Source organism: Papilio polytes, unplaced genomic scaffold (assembly GCF_000836215.1).
Source record: "Papilio polytes unplaced genomic scaffold, Ppol_1.0 DF824047.1, whole genome shotgun sequence".
NCBI classification, from domain to species: Eukaryota; Metazoa; Arthropoda; class Insecta; order Lepidoptera; family Papilionidae; genus Papilio; species Papilio polytes.
In genome coordinates this window covers 6,961,097-6,978,369 of record NW_013525157.1, presented here as the reverse complement: position 1 = coordinate 6,978,369, position 17,273 = coordinate 6,961,097, and the positions used below count along the sequence as shown (strand labels likewise).

The following is a 17,273-nucleotide window of genomic DNA, read 5'->3' as shown; positions in this document are numbered from 1 at the left end:
TAATCTACATGAGCAGTAAAATTAAAAGAAGTGTTGAAAATTGTGATAGTTAAGGGCAAACTACAGCAAATTATCTCGCTTCCAAATTTCTGACAGACTATTTTTTGTAAAGCTGCTAATAAAATAATTTTAGTATGTATTATTTTTTACATATACTGCATACCAAATTAAAATAATAAACTGGATACGAAAACATGACTCTATAATAGATTATCATCAAACAAAAATGCAGTAGTTATCTGTTTTTGAATTTTAATTGCTGTCAAAACTAGGGTTGTAATGGAGGCCATTTTAACGGAAGCGGATGCGGATGCGGAGGCGAAGGGCTTTACCTCTGCAGAAACGGAGGTCAACATTAAGAAATAAAAACTAAAACTACGTTAATTCAAAATACGTATTGGTACACAAGTACAAGATACAGTTTATTATGCAAATGTAATGTAAAACAATTATAGTTAGTTAACCTAGCACGCCCGCGCGGGCCGCATGAGCGATATAGATGTAAAGTAACCTCCGTAAAACTCCGCATAAGAAATAATGAAAGCGGAAGAGGAGTTAATATTTCTTGCCGAAGTTCCTCACTTGCGGATGCGGAAGCGAAGTTCCGTTACAACCCTAGTCAAAACCATGGTAATTAAAAGAGGACTTTTCGAACGGACGCTTCGTTTGTGGTAAATTATGGCTTACGTATTATATCCGATGCGACACCTACTGATTTGTAGCGTTTTTAACGTGGGAATAATTTAAAAACATTCTAATCGACGATTTTTTTATACTTTTTGTAACCTTAACTAAAGGGAAAACAAACTTAAAGGATGTAATTGCTTTAGTTACTTTTTTTTACTGTTAAGTCTGAGTCAAGGGAAAATGCGTAAAACACCAACTATTTAAAATTATAGCTACTTTTAACACTTCATATCATACCAATGTAATAAATGCGAAAGTATAGATGGATGGATGGATGTTTGTTAAAGTTTGTACCCTTAAGAGCTGAACGGATCTGGATGAAATTTGGCATAGATGTAGACCATAATCTGGAACAAAATATAGGCTACTTTCTTTTACGCGGACGCAGTCGCGGGCGAAAGCTAGTGTATAATGTCAATAAAACAAGATATGCGGATACGTTTCTATAGTAGTATTACGTCGAAGTAAATCGTAATGCCCAATTAGAAAAGAAGTGCATGAATACGAATGACTTCATTGGTCATCGTTGTCACGCGTGTATCTTGCTTCCGTAAATAGTTTTGGATTACAGAACCTCTTACGGTTGACTAGATTTTAATTTCAATTCGTATTCACTAAGATGTCGTGTAAAAAAGTAAATGTAATTATTTGATTGGCATATTACAATGCACACTGAGGTAATTCATACGGGATTGTCTGAGAATTTTTTTTTTTCTATTCTTGGTTTACCGAAAACAACACTAAAGGAAGAAAGAAGTTAGTTACTTACATACTTAATTTAAGTTATTTTTACATAACTTATTTAACAATTTTTAATCTTCTGAAATGCTCACTACGTACCAGGCCGATATCGGCCTGACGCGGTATTTAAGCTGGTGTAGACGAAGAAAACTATATCCCTGTCGTTAGTGCGAAACAATTATCTCAGGTGTATACTTTACATGAAATGTATACATTATGTTTCCATAACGTTATAGCGATTTAACCTACTATTACTGGTGGGACTAGAAAGACCTGCCATGCACTGGCGGAAATATCATTGTGGGTGCATTTCGGCCCGCTGCCGCACCAAATGAAGAATTATGATTTTACTTGCCGCAGTAAACTTGTTAATTTTTACAATGATCTATAGAAATTCTCTGAATACTAATTAGAAATACAAAGTCTCACACTTTTCACACCGATCAGTCTAATAACAGTGGCGTAAGATTATCTAAGAGATAGCAAAAAATGATGCCATTGATTTGTTAAACAAAAGATCAATTATGTTACAATCCTCCTGGAATTTTAACTTTTTAACCTGTCTTATCATTGCTCTAAAAGTTATAAAAACTTTATATGAATACAAGTTAAACACGACCAAATTTAAATCTCGTATCTAATCGCTCGTAAATATTGACGGAGCGGTAGATGTTTTTTATTTAGAGGATGTAGCTCAAATAGGGGTTCAAAATTCTTCACGGCTTTGTCAATAGTTGCGGTTAAAATGGGTCAGCAGGTATAAGGCTCTCACCCTGGTCGGAATGCTCGGTGCTTGCGCCCATTCGCTTTTTGCCCACCTTTCGACTCGGGCGCCTCCACTATTGTTGCGTTGCATTTCTCTCACGTGGGAACTGCCTGTGCTATACCGCACTGTTCACAACCGACCGCGCCGTCGAATACACGCAATGACTCCTTAATTCCTTATCAAAAACATCTTGTGATATGAAGCTAAAGTATGTAAGGTGAACTGGAGTTTCCTGGTGATGACTGTTGAGTGATGATCAAATATATTTAGTGATCAAAGTCTTATTCTAATAAGATAATCGGATATTATGGCTTTTTTGCTGGTGAGTTTTCTTTTCATATTTTAATAACATTGTTTGGGATGTGTTTATCTTTTGATAAAAGCTCGGTTCGCTTCGGGATGAGCTTACGCATGCGGGTATTCGCTTGGGCGAAGGTTCGTTATTTCAAAAAAGCTCACTTAAAAAGTTTTAGAACATCTAGTCTTCGTATTTTTTAATTAAAACCAAACCACAATTTTACTATCATTCACACTAGCGTTGGTTACTTTTAATATAATTTAAAGGAATATATGATTTTTAGGGTTTTTACTCTCTCCAAATTTATCGGATGATTTTATTTTTTAACAAAAAATTAAGTTCTTAATATAGATTACTTCTTAAACGATGTCCAGAACAAAGTTCATTATAATAATGTGCGTGCCGTTTGACATAAACAACAAACTACTTTGGATGGTCCTATTAAAGATTAACTAAAAATCCATCAAGATTATAGTTAAATTAAGGCAGCAAAAAGTTATCACTTAAGACATTTTTAATACAAGTTTTGTTACGTTTTAAAAATCGTTTTAACTTTGGATGAGCTTCGGTTGCACTTACGCAACCATTAGCTTTTAGGTCGCTATGTACGAGTAGCTGTAGTGTAATCTCGGGTATAAAAGCTTTTGTTTTATTCCTTTTAACAAAACCCTTTTAAACGCTTAAGAAGTGCTAAAGGAATTTTCAATGCATATGTCAAGAAAACATACGTTTTTATGGTATTTTTAGAGCTTCAATATCCTGTCTGCAATTGTATAGTTTTGAAAATATGTTTTCGTCGCTTTAGGACCGATAAATGTTGAAATGATCTGACTTTAGCGATATTTTCAGTTCAATAACTTATGAGCTTTGAACTTTATTTTTCTTAAAAAAAAATTCCACGACCTCTGCAGTTCATTTGCCTCTTTATGCTATAAAATACCTATTATGCACATTTGAGCTATAAACTCTGAACCAGAAACATTAAAATAACTTTTAAATCACCTCTAATATATCTGCCAAGTATGAATTCTGTTGGGTTTTCTTGTTAGAGTTATTTAAGAGGTCTTAAAGCAGATTACAACCAATAAAAAAGATCGTATTTCACAAGATTCAGTTAAAGTCGCACAAGAGAGTGCTCTTGAACTACACAAGTCATTGTTTTGAACAATTGTTTTCTTCTGGGAACAATTTATATCGGAGCTTCGCGAAAGCGTGTTTTCTCAACTGCCATACCAGTTTACGTCTACGCTAATTCTATATCATTATATACCACAAAATGTGATCTCACAAAATATAACATTACATTGTTTATATCACACGAGAGACGTAATTGGTGAAATTGTTATAATATGATGCGTGACTTTACAAATATATGAACGTTCGAAAGTATAAGTGTAATGTTTCGGCAAATATTACCAAGTCTTATTTGGTGAGAACTCTCTTTTCTCATAACATATTTAGCGAAGCGATAGATAAAAATGAGAACGAAGAATTGAAAAGTAGAGTAAAAAATAGACTCTAGTACTCTCTTCCTATTATGACATACTAGCTTTCTCCCGCGACACCGTTCGCGTGGAATTACAAAAAAAAACAAAAGTGACTAGCACATATGTTCTTCCAGACTATCCTCTACATCTATACCAAATTTCATTGAAATCCGTTCAGCCGTTTAGGCTACAAACTCTAACAAACATCCATCCATCCACCTAAACTTTTGCATTTATAATATTAGTAAGATTAAATAATCCCCTTTTATACCTTTGAACCACAAATACGTCAGCTCTCTAGTACGGAGTTTTTATTCGATTTTCTTCTTAAGAAACGATTTTGAAATATTGCGTAGGTACTAGTAGTCGTCCGCGACTTCGTCCGCTCGGAATTAAAAATCAGTCTATGTGGTATTTCAGACTGCGTTTAGATCAGTGGTAAATTTTAACGAAATCCTTTAGGCTCTTCTAAAGATATGTAGTAACAAAAATCCATTCATCTATTCGAAAGTATTAGTTACAATATTGGTTTGTGATTTTTACATTTTTGCTTTACTTGAATGTATCATTTTTTATTAAATATCTCTAGAATATAATTGTGATTTAAGGAAGGTAAACAATAACTTGCACAAAGCGTATGGTAATAAAGGCAACGGCCGTCAGCCGGCAACTGTAATTACCACGGAGCCACTTTCGTTGACCGCGACAGTGAAATGAATCGGTCTTCACTTATATCTTCCGAACATGAACACGCTAATTGTTTTGAAGACCTTGATCTAGTTTCGATATTGGTTATGTTAACTTTTTTTTTCGAAATTTTCGTTGGAATATCTTGATAGATTAAGGATAACTGTTTCTTAAAATATTGACAAATATACAAATTGCAAGATATTAAAAATTCTGCTTAGTGTAAACAGGTTATTTATATGAAAAGATTTGCATTTTTGTAACTATTAAAATAACTCAAACACTACTTGGCCGACTTCAAAAATTCTTTCATCCATAAAATACATTATCACTGAGTAACACATTTGTTACTTTTTTTAATTACACGGGACGATGTCGCAAGCAACACCTAGTGTTTTATTATGTAACAAGTTTTAAACTATCTTATAAGTTCATTTTATTGACAACGATTTAGTATGTTAGCGTAAAATTCAGCTTATAACGAATTTTAATAGTACATAACTGTTTGAGATTTGAAAAGTATTAGCAATTCACGGTATTAAAAATACATCATTTGCGTCAACCTTTCACCCAATGATGATAATCGTCGAACGACTCTCAGACACGACATTGTAATGTCCCATCATTAGTTACATTCTACGTGCATTTGTTGGTTATTTTGAATCTCTTAGTTAAATTGTACCAAGATAAGACATCAATCTTGACGTTTTTAATCTGTTATCATAGATTATAAACTTTGTGTCTTCCGGTGAGATTAGAATATGCATTAAGTTTCAGTTAAGATACATAAAGTAAACATTCCTTAATATTTTCATAGTTTTATAACTCGAATACACTTTTTAAACCAGTTCTATCTCTGGAACCAATAAGATTTGCTAAGAAAGGCCATATAAAATGTTATCGTCTTGATTTAAACATTTTAAATACATGTGATAATAATTATACACAGAAAGATACTCCATGCCGTCTTAAAGAATTTATGACCTTAAGGCATTGAAAGTTGAACAGGTCTAGGGTTTCCCGCCAAGGAATGTAAAGAGCCGCACAATGGCGCGTTCACTTTCATTAAAATGTTATTTTATGTAATACAGTGTATACAAATTCATGCAAACTATTTAAATACTTTCTCCGGATAACAATTTATATTCCTATTATTTCAAAAGAAGTTATTTTTAGATAAAAATAATTTATAGGTTAGGTTATTGCCATCAAAAATGCTGAGAAAAGAAATTTAAAATTATCTTCTAACTTGTAATATAAACCATTATTTAGCATTACACTTACATAATTCTATTCTAAAGAAAATAATTTAATTTATGCTTGTAATATTTCTTTTTCCATGACACAGAACATCGGTTCAATCCACAGATAAAAAAATGTTACAATATTGTTGTTACCTCATTCCATTCATTTAATAGCTGGTATTAAAACATTCTTCAAGCGTGAAAATAGACAGCATTAATTTACTAGTGCGCCTTTGTTACAAATTCTCTACTTATAAAGTCACATTTCCTTCATACATGAACTTCAAATACATTCGGTCGCTGTTTCCTTCCGAAAGAAAAGAAATTTGTAGTGTCACAATGTGATGTTTATTTTACTATTGTAATTATAGTTTCCGTAAAGCGTTTATCATTGTTGAAGATTAATCGATGTAACATGTAGATCAGTCTGTGTACTCAGTCACGATTCGTTGCGATGCTTTCTCCACCATTTCTCACCCCATTTGTCGTTCATTATAGAGATCGCGTATTGTTAATTCTGGTTTGCATACAAATAACCTATCATACAACTGTCATGTGTATTATTTGTTTTAGTGAACGGAATGAATGATTTCTTATGAATGATTAACGAAGAGTCGTGCGTTGACAGATTGTTTCCGCAAAAGTAAAAGTGATTTCCTATTTTACAATGTCATATTCATAACTTACTTCGTATTGTTCTATTTAGCTATTGCTTACTTATTATGTTTTTTTATCTAGTTTAGTATAGGCACACTTAAATTAACGTAATCGATACCCAATGTGTATCAGTTTTCCTAACATAGATTTCAGAAATTAAAAAAAAGTCCATTTGACAAAGACATATTTAATAATAATCTTTCTACTCGTATCTTATCCTTCCATCTGTTTACTAAAGTCTTTAGAAGTCATTGTCCTTTAAGTGGCCGGTATAAGGCGAGTTATGGTTCTTTTGTAGTTTAACTCTGTTTAACCAGAGGGTTGTCTAGACGATGTCTGTGCAAAATATAATATATTCTTGTTAGATATGTGTATTCTGGTCAAGTAGAGGTTTTCAACTCAAATTTTTAATGATAATTTTATACCACGTAAGTAGTGATAGGGACTTTAGTTTCCGCAATTCCACGACTAGATAGTGCGTATTATTCGACTTTCGTATTAATTATAAGGTATTAGTAGAGAGGCCTTAGTAGAACTTATTAGATAAATTCAATCGTGCACAGCCTATTGCATTTACAATACGTGACATGAAGCCTGCGTCAATTTAAAAATTCAATTCGTCTTGTAAAGTAAGGTTCAGCGTTTACTTCGCAACGTACTTTAAAATTGTTCAAAAGTGTTTAGGCAAGGTCCGTTATGCTAATTTTGTGATTTTGTGACTCTGTGAAGCACTTTCACATAGCGATGATTTGTCCGTGCGCCCATCGTTTAAATCTAGCGATAATGTTAACTACACACTTTCCTCTCCTTACTATAGATTTGTTAGACCATAACTAGGAAACATTTTGAATCTTAGATATGGTGTTATATTGTTTTACGAAATAATAAGAAAATGTGGCATTTTATAAATGTATTATATACTACGTTATTTTTAATGCTTTTGAATTATTTCATTATAATCATACTTCATACTTAATATTATAAATGCGAAAGCATAAAAGGATGGATGGATGTTTGTTAGAGTTGCCTTAACGGCTGAACGGATTTTGATGAAATTTGGTACAGGACAGTCTAGGAAGGCTACTCACATTTGTTTTTTTATTACGCGTGGACGGAGTTGCGTGCGAAAGCTAATATTAATAATTGCTTATTATATCACTTACTTTAAAGCAAATATTTTTATTATAGTTTTACGCACTTAAACGCTGTAATCACGCATAATTTCATAATTAATTTGCAGTATTATCTAATTATCGGGCTACTGTCGTAAGTGGGTGAGTAACTTATGCAAGTTGCTTGACTTTGTTTTTTACTTTCGTTTTTTTTTGAATAAGTGCGGATTTTTATTAAATAAACGAGCATTACAAGTTAAAATTATTGTATTTCCACGTGTTGAGATCAAATCTAAGTGTTTATTTTATAATTATAGAGAAAAAATATTGTTAATAGTACGAATTACGCAATAACAGTTGTACCATTTTGAATTTTAAGTTATCCTTCAATAAAACGTGACCGACGTTCAGATTAACCAAAATCGATTTTCACTTTTCATCACGTCTTAAAGAACACGTCCAAAGCTTGGCTATGAGGTCTCGTACTACTACCATTTCGAAACTCGAACTCTATACGAGCATCGAATTGATTCGATTGTTACTCGCTTCGTGATTCTATTTACAAAGATGGTAATTTATTTTCCTTCATCTGCCAAGTTGCATCAAAGCCGCATGCAAGCATGTAACCGAATTACTTGGGGAATTTTAATATTGTCCTTATGCAATGTTTACAAGCACGAAGTACGAAGGTCCATCTATACTAATATTATAAAAAGGAAAGATTTATATTTTTGTACGTAATGAAATAACTCAAAAATTAATTAATTTAAAAATTCTTTCATCATTAAAAAGATAATTTATTTGTGAGTAACATAGGCTATATTTTAATTTCACCCGAACGAAGTCTCGTGCAACAGCTAGCATTGTATATTATTGTGTTAAGTGCGTATTGATTAGTTTGATTTTTGTATTGAGAACTACTTATGACAGTTATTAGCTATTGTAAAGTATAGCACCTGATATGCTTTACATCTACTTTGTATAAAAGTTTTTGATATTCAATAGCAAGAAGCTGTTCAATATTATTTTACTTATTATGAAAGAATAAGTCAGCTATATTAAATTTTTAAAGCTTTTGTAAATAGCGAAGGTCTGGCAACTAGCATCGCGGGCTTTATCTCTATAAATAAACGAAACATTTATTATAAGGAAAACAAATGAAAACCGTACAAGTTTGTAATGTTTTAAGCTAAAGAGTCTACACACAAAGGCTATACACATGCCAATGTAATTATGGTAAACTGCTATAATTTGAACAATGTAAATGATAGCACCAAAATCTTTCTGCTTCCGATTGCGCCCGAATACGCTTGTTATGAGAAAAGAGAAAAGTGCAAAGAATAACAAGTCGTGGGAAGATAGTACAATAGCTTGGATATGTCACGTTGAGTGTTTCACCGTTTCTAATTACTAAATGAGTACTAACACTCGCCAATTCACTTAAATCTATTTCATGTTTTTTTACTATTTTGTTAAATTTGACACTTTTTACAGTTGCTTTTTTAATATTTCAGGTGTTGCCAGTCTTGCTACTTGCTGGCATTGCGAGGTATAATTGTGAACCTGTTTCCGGTTTTAACTATGCTTATGGAAATGGCCCATCACAGTTTGGAGATATCTTAAAGCCGCCGCCACCTCCACTAGCAATCGCCCCTGTGCCGTTTCACGGAGGGAAACCACAGCAACAAATTAAGGACTTGAGATACCAATACCAATCAACTTATCCTCCTGCTGTTTCAACAATTCCGCCTTCGGAGTTCAAATTCCCCGCTCCTTTTTACAAACAATACAACTTTAACTTTGTACCTTCACCCCAACCTTTTACTACCACTCCTTCGCCTACCTTTTTTCAGAAAATATCCGGATGGCTTTTCCCGTCCCAATCCCAACAGACCGCTGCCGATGGATCTAAAATTAATCTTGAACCATTCAAAAAAGATTGCAATCCTTGCAATTTAGTGCCATGGGTTCCAGTGATAAAATATAATTTAGGAAATAAAAATGTTCAAGATAACAATAGTCCAACGTACGGGCCTCCCAGTCATACATCATTAGCCCAAAACGTAGTCCAACATCGACCACAACCATTTAACTTCCAGATAAGTCAAGAACAAAAGCCAAATCAACCTCATTTATCTTATGGTGTACCTGATCAATCTCATTTAAATGGAAATCCAAGCTCAACGTATGGACCTCCTAGTGCTATTCAGCAAATATCATTACAAAATTCTTTAAGCTCTATTCACTCACCCAGTTCTTATGGTGGTGTCCCCAAACCTTCAACGTCAAGTTCTTCTTTTCATCAATTAAGTTCATCTTATAATCTGCCTAATACATACAGCTTCACAACTTCTACATACAATCCAATAGCTTATGTTACACCATCCATCGCCGTTGATTTTAGCCAACAAGTGACTACTAATTCTCCAGTAAATCTTCAAAATAATTTCCCTAGAGTAATACAAAATCATTCACCAGTCGGACATGATTTGGACATTCTCAATGTTGTGACTCCACCGGGTTATATACAGTTACCCAATGTCGGGTATCCGAAAGGATTTAAAAATTCTTACGGCGAAGATATCAGTAATACTAATGCATTGAACATACCTTATCCATTTACCTCGCTGGAAGCTGCATCGAGTAAAATTAAAACCCAAGTGGTAGCTAAAGACATTGTGAAATCTTTCGAACCTAATGTTTCTATCGCACTGGCTAATCCTGCTCCATTTACCTTAAATAAAGGAAGAAATATTCATACTTTACAACCAGTTGCACTCCCGAATTTAAGTGTTTCTCCTTTACCTCCTATTTTTAATGCACGACCTTTCCGCCCAATATCCACATCATTCCCAACAGATGTAATATACGGCATAAATCACATGAAAAAGGCATCCGAAAATGTTAATGTTGAACAAAGTGTTCCAGTTGCAGAGTTTGTGCATTCAATAGAGTATCCAACTACAATTATTCAATCGCCAGTCATAGATATAGACGCTACGAAAAGTTCCAATCATAGCAAAACCTTCAGAAACATACCGAACAGCTATGTGATAGACGAAGCCAAAGACATTACCCCTCAAGCTTCAGAGGATCATATTTCATCAGCAAAGGTAAACCAAGATGTTAGTTTTGAAACAACTGGCCTTGAAATAGGTAACAATCTCTATGAAAGTAGCTTACCCACAGATGTTAGACAGAATTCTCACATACCTTCGAACCATAGACAAGTATTTGCAGATTTAAGGGGAGTAAAAGACGAAGACCTTGACAGATATAGAACAGAAAGTAATCTCCAACATATAGATTCCCCTTTGCTTTACTTAAAACCCAGCGCACCACATAAGAATTTTGAAAACTTTGTAATAACAGCTTCCACACCTTCATCAATAAACATTGGTCAAAATGACTACGAAATTTATGACGAGATATCAACACGTGCGCCAATTCAGTCTACAACTGAAGCTATATACGGCACGAGGCAAAATAATCATAAAGATCTATCCACCGCATCAGACGGTCCGAAAAGTCAACCTAAAATAGTACAAATCATTGTACCTTATGTTACTGAACAAACTCATAGAAGTAACAACAAAGAGATGCGTTCGGTTTCTCAAGAAGCTCAACCATTTGTGACTAAAGAGGAGTATCTTGGAAGAAAAGTCCCTTCGAATACGGAGATTTCATATTTTAACACTGCTACAGAAACTTCCACATTGCCTTCTACAACGACAGAACATGTCTCAACGATCACAGAAGAACACAATTCAGAAATAACTAACACACCGACAGTATTAAATGATTTCTACGATGTTAAAGAACCACCATTCGACATTATAAAATTACAACATACTATTGACGATTGGACAGAACAAGAATATTCTAATCACTATTCAACGCCTGACAGAACTAGATCTAATGAAAAGTACGCTAAACAAATTCCTGATGATTTTTTTACAACAGTAAATCCACTCCAAGAACATAAAACTACCGAATATAACTACGAGGATTATGATCACGAAGGCTCAAGTAGTGTGCAACATTCTGTCACTGAAACAAGAAGTAACACTTCTTCCAAATTAATAAAAGATTATAACTTAATCCAGAGGACTAAAAATAAGCAATTAATCGAAAAGGGTGAAGATCCAGATGAAAATCAGAAACCACGTATTTACACTGCAGCGTCATCTTTCCGCAGTTCAACAACAACACCTGCTCCATGGGGTTTGATACAAACATCAATATCGCCTCTCACCAAAGAAAAAGTTTACGTAGTAACATCAAAACCTTGGAGTGACAAAACTCAAACTAAAACTGAAAACGTTCACGAAACACAAACAGAAATGTTTGAATCCAAGAAAATTAATAGTAATTTTGATGAATTCACGTTGGACAGCTTTCCATTTAAGTCTCCGAGATTCTCGAATCGTCCTCCCTTCGGATTTACGGCCTCCGGTCCGGTTTCCTTAGATTCTATTAAGTCAGATTCATCGTACGGCTTTTCTAAAGGCTGGCATCAAAGCAGTAAGAATTTTTCTGTTTTTAATTCTTCCTTACTTCTAACTTCAGTCAACTAACTTTCTATCTTATTTCAGTAAACAATTTGCGTAGTCTTTACGCTAGCGAAAACACGCATTCGTCGGAGGGCTCTGACTCCTGATGACTGGTTAAATTAACATGGATAAGGTTTCTATATAATTATATTAATACAATTATATTAATTTCTGCTAAGTTATTTTCAAAACTTTATTTCTTTTAACAACAACGCTTTTTTCTATAAATGTAATTATGGTCATGTTTTATTAATCTAAACGATAGAGTCTTAAATATTAAGTAAGTTGTTTAACTTTGTCAAAAGCAAGGACATTATCAAGGTTACACTATCTAATAAATCAATACCAAATTTATGCAATTAATAAAATCCACGATCTCAAGTATGCTGTCCTAACATCTAACTCCTGGCCATTCTATCAGAGGGAATAATGTGTATTAAATGTTTGCTATTTATTTTAGATTCCAGTGAAGAATAAAGTAATCGAAGAATTATTCTCAAGAATACAATTTAAAGTCACAAACAAAACCAAATAATTAAGATTGTGTGTTTGTGTGTGTGAAACTAACAGTGCAAAAAACTTAAGTTGCGTTAATAGTGATAAAGACTATGAAAAATATTAATCTTAATATAGTTATGGGAATACAACGTTACCGTGGCTTGAACTGACTGAAAATTGACTATGGCTATCTCTCGTCCTCTTTGAGTAACGCAGACAATGAGGGATTTACCTTCAAAAACTAAGACAGACTTTCAAGTACATTTTAAATTAAATTAAAGAAATAAAATACATGTTTAACTAAATAGTGTTACTCCACGTTTTTTGAGGTAATTACAGCGAGAGTTTTTGCAGTTACGGTTCACCGTTCACGGTTATTGAACAAATTAAGGAGAACACGAAACGTACGTGTTCTCTTTTATTTGATCCGCATCTTTTCACGCAGATGAATTATTTGGAACCAAAATTGTATTGTATTTAATTTTTATTTTTAAATGCAACACATGTTCTAGTTTATCTTTGCAATTTGGTATCCAAAGCGTTGTTAACTAATAAATTACTAAAGTACTTACTAATAAAAAAATGTAAATATGATATGTAAATAAATATATACCTAAACGTTTATTTTATTTACAAACCTCTTAAATCTAAGTAAAAATTAAGAAAGATATTCTCGTACATAATAAGAATTAAACTTAAATAATATTAGTAAGATTAAGCAGCAACAGTTTCTTCGGACGTTTTCTTTCTTAACCTAAAATACAAGAATTCCATACTCCACGTGGCGACAGTCACAAATGTAACAAAGTTTAACACGATTATAGGCAGCCTGTATGTGCCTGAAGCCTCACGCATGCGACCTGGAAATGTTACAATCAATAAATTAATTAAAATTTGAATAGCTTAAGGAAAGCAAACATTGTTTACGATCTTGTGTTATGCCCATTCACATCTGCAACTATCGATTGGAAAATGTCACTGTACTCGTAAGTATTATATGAGGTAGTTTCAGAACCAAAAAAAGTGCTAATTCTGCAGACGATTATTACCACGTTTAAAAAAAAATATTGAAATAACTGCAACTTTTTATAAGAAAAGGGGACAAACGTGGGTCTGGAGCACCAATTTATCACGTAATAGTATCTACCGTTAGAAAATTTACCTAGCAATGATCCTAAGGTAATAATGACGATTCCATTGAAGAACATCTGTATGCCTGAGGCGAAGGGGAGCCGTTCCAAGGGCACGTAGCTTGGGATAACGATGTTCATGTATACAGTTCGGATGCCCTTCGTCACTCCGATAGCCAGGGATACAAACAACATTCCCGTGAACGATGTAGTAACCAGCATCACTAGAAAAACATCAAACATCTATGGTATACTAATATTACAAAGAGGAAAGATTTGTATTTAGGTATTTATTGAGATAACTCAAAAACTACTCTGGTGATTTTAAAAATTCTTTCGTCAATAGAAAGGTAATTTATCTGTGAGTAACATAGGCTAAATTTTTAGTATTTATATAAGGTAATGACTTTAGAATCGTTAATCACTGGAATTATTAATCTCATTTGAAAACTTTTTATTTTTGAGATCTCCATAAAAGGAAGTTAAACAAAACAATACTTACGGCTACGTATGAAGATGATCATAAGCAAGCTGATTAAATACATCACTCTTGGAGGTTTGTGACACCATTCACCAATAAACGGAGACACAAATCGAAACAGTGTATCAGAAAAACCTATCACAGCCATAAGTTTTGCGATATCCGCCGTCTCAAATTTTAACATGTCCTTCAGAATTATTGGCAAGAGTAAGGAAAAATTGATTTCCACACACGCGGCCATCGACAGACCGAACATGATATTAACAAATATAGGATCACTTAATAAAGTTAAATCGAAAAAATCAATAAATCTAGTCCAGATATTTTTAGGCTTTTCATCTTCATTGATGTAAATCTCATTTTGTTTCGCTTTAAGCTGTTTGATATTGTCTTCTTCGTAGAAGATATTTATAGAACTTCCTAAATTAATCTCTTGAGATTCCCACCACTTGTAACGGGACTCCGATAGCGGAGGTTCTGGTGGATTTTTACTTATATCTGGATGCGAGACTGCGTTCCTCGTCTGAATATTGTTGGCGTTCATTAAAGATCTCATTGACAAACTTTTTGTGTGCACTCCGTTTTCTATTAGTTCTTCACGTTTTGGCAAAGATAAAGAATCTGCAATTAATTAAATGTCAATTGTAAAATTTGATTTTTTTTTGTCTTTCATTTATTAAAAAAATATTCACCTGTAAGCTTCGATGAAGTCGTAACGCTACCATTGATTAGCTCATCTTGATTATCCTTATTCAATGGTTTCATTTCTTCTAAAACTGGAGGTTTTATTAAATACCATTTAGCTGGTCTCAGTAGTAGAGCAGCTGAGAGAGAATGGAAACAAAGACCTCCCAGAATGAGTACAGCGTACCTCCAACCGTAGGAGTACATGAGGGCGCTCATTACTATTGGCATTAGGATTGTACCTAAACCTGTAATAGACATGCCGACACCAATCGCTCTACCTCTTTTCACTTTGAAAAATGAGTTTATTGCTAAAGTAAAAGCTGCCATTACCGCTGCTACTCCCGTTGCTGTAACAAAACAAGCATTATAATAAACCAAATAGCATCCAAATATAATATTGTAAAATATTTTTAACTTACAATTAATAATACTGTACGAGAGTAAGAAGACCCAGAAGTTGTTGGCCATAGACGTTAAAATAAGTCCGAAAGATATCATCATGGCACCAAATACGGCCACTTTTCTGTAACCCCATCTCCGAAGCACTGGACCTCCGAAGAACGAAAGTAGCATTCCAATACCATGGTTGAGGGTGATTATTAATGTACCCTGGGTTGCTGTTATCCCGGTATCCTCAAACGCCTCTTGAAATACGAGACCAAAGCCAGCGACAAGGGGAAGTACCACTACCTGAAATTAAATAACATTAATTTTTGGACTATTTCAAAAATGTATTTTTTTTTAAATAAGTTTGAGTCCATTTAGCGTTTTAAATTTTCATACAAGTGATTTTAGGTAAACATTCAATAAAATCGATGATAAAACAAGTACATCTTACTGTTTTGCTTGTTGCTTTATTACTTTATTACGTTGAAAAAATACCCTTTCCTTCTTATCAAAAACAATTCTGAATTCGAATTGAACTAAATTCTGAGTTCGAATTTTGCAATCTCACACAGTAAGTTAGATTGCAAATTGCTCTATCATATGATAAAGTCGGTAAAGTTTAAATCCGTGCTATCACCATCCACTATTTAGTAAACATTAAAAAAAAAGTAATAAAATATTTTAAACATGCAGACGAATTGATAACCTCAATCTTTTTGAAGTATATTAATAATTGACCGCTTTACATTAATATAAAGGGTTTCTTCTAATCTGGTAATATTATTATGTCTAATTTTCCGCTATACGTTACATAATTGGAACGATAACAAAAGTCAAACAGCTGTAATTATTTTCAAAGGTAAATTATTAGAAAGTATTGCAATCTGTACTTACATTATTTAGGGCATAAGCAAATGTTATCACCCATCCATATCCGCCATCTGGCGGAACTTTAGTCGTCATCGTAACCAATGTGCATCAAATTCTACACATAACTTCTAAAGTTTCTGAAATATTACACTTTACACACCGCACAATATCACATTTTTCCACTATTATAACTTTATTTATGTATTTATTTATCGTTTGATCTCACAGTTTATTGTGAACTTTATTAAAAGTCCTTGACAATTGAACTCTTGAATTGGTCAACAATTCATCAGTCTGAATGGTGTTTAACAAAAGTTGAACGTGTACAAGTCTGTCGCAAGGGGACGAGCAACTTGTACGCCGACGGATATTCCTATATTTCTTATCGGTGTGACTTTATTATGTTCCTTGTTATCATTCGTTAGGTTTAATTGGCTTAAAGAAATATTTACATTTCGCCTATCTTACTAAAATTATATGTTGATTTTAACAATTTGAGCAATATGATGGCTTCCTAAATATTTTTATCTACCTCATTTATATCATTTTAAATAAATACTATATAATTTAATTACACTTGAAAGGTACATCGCAAATCTTTTATGTAAAGACTGTACTATAGATTTTCTAAGTGAGTACATTAACCTACAGCTGGCTATTATAAATGCATATTTATCTTTTGTAGATTACGAGTATCACGTCTAAAGTTATATAATTAAGAAATTATAAAAAATACAAATCAATTATTTGCTCTAAATCAATATGAAACACGAAATACAATCAGACTAATAAATAATATAGAAATTAGTAAAAATTATTAAAAATTTACGATTTTTATATCAATTATACTGCGATATCGGTTGATATGATAATAATTGAGCTCGATCATGATACCATTTAGATATCGCGTTCAGCGACAGTGTTACTTAGTTTTAACAACTGCAAGTTTTAATAAAAATTAGATGCAAATTTATCGAACGATAAAACG

General features: G+C 33.2%; 2 protein-coding genes across 3 annotated transcripts; one reads left to right on the top strand and one right to left on the bottom strand.

Annotated features, from left to right (window-relative positions):
• The first annotated feature begins 2,249 nt into the window (after positions 1-2,249).
• On the top strand, positions 2,250-13,308 carry LOC106100752. 2 transcript variants are annotated; one of them, XM_013279771.1, is made up of 4 exons: positions 2,250-2,516; positions 9,194-12,203; positions 12,275-12,365; positions 12,693-13,308. In XM_013279771.1, the coding sequence occupies exons 1-3, from the start codon at positions 2,502-2,504 to the stop codon at positions 12,337-12,339; spliced, it is 3,090 nt and encodes a 1,029-aa protein (XP_013135225.1). In that variant the 5' UTR covers positions 2,250-2,501; the 3' UTR covers positions 12,340-12,365; positions 12,693-13,308. The 2 variants fall into 2 exon arrangements, with proteins under 2 accessions (XP_013135225.1, XP_013135226.1); XM_013279772.1 differs by lacking the exon at positions 12,275-12,365 and having other exon boundaries at positions 12,693-13,307.
• A 33-nt stretch (positions 13,309-13,341) lies between these two features.
• LOC106100753 (monocarboxylate transporter 9-like) lies at positions 13,342-16,760 on the bottom strand. The gene is made up of 6 exons (XM_013279773.1): positions 16,310-16,760; positions 15,448-15,718; positions 15,034-15,375; positions 14,363-14,962; positions 13,893-14,084; positions 13,342-13,590 (listed from the first exon to the last, which is right to left on the bottom strand). The coding sequence occupies exons 1-6, from the start codon at positions 16,376-16,378 to the stop codon at positions 13,445-13,447; spliced, it is 1,620 nt and encodes a 539-aa protein (XP_013135227.1). The 5' UTR covers positions 16,379-16,760; the 3' UTR covers positions 13,342-13,444.
• Positions 16,761-17,273: the final 513 nt, after the last annotated feature.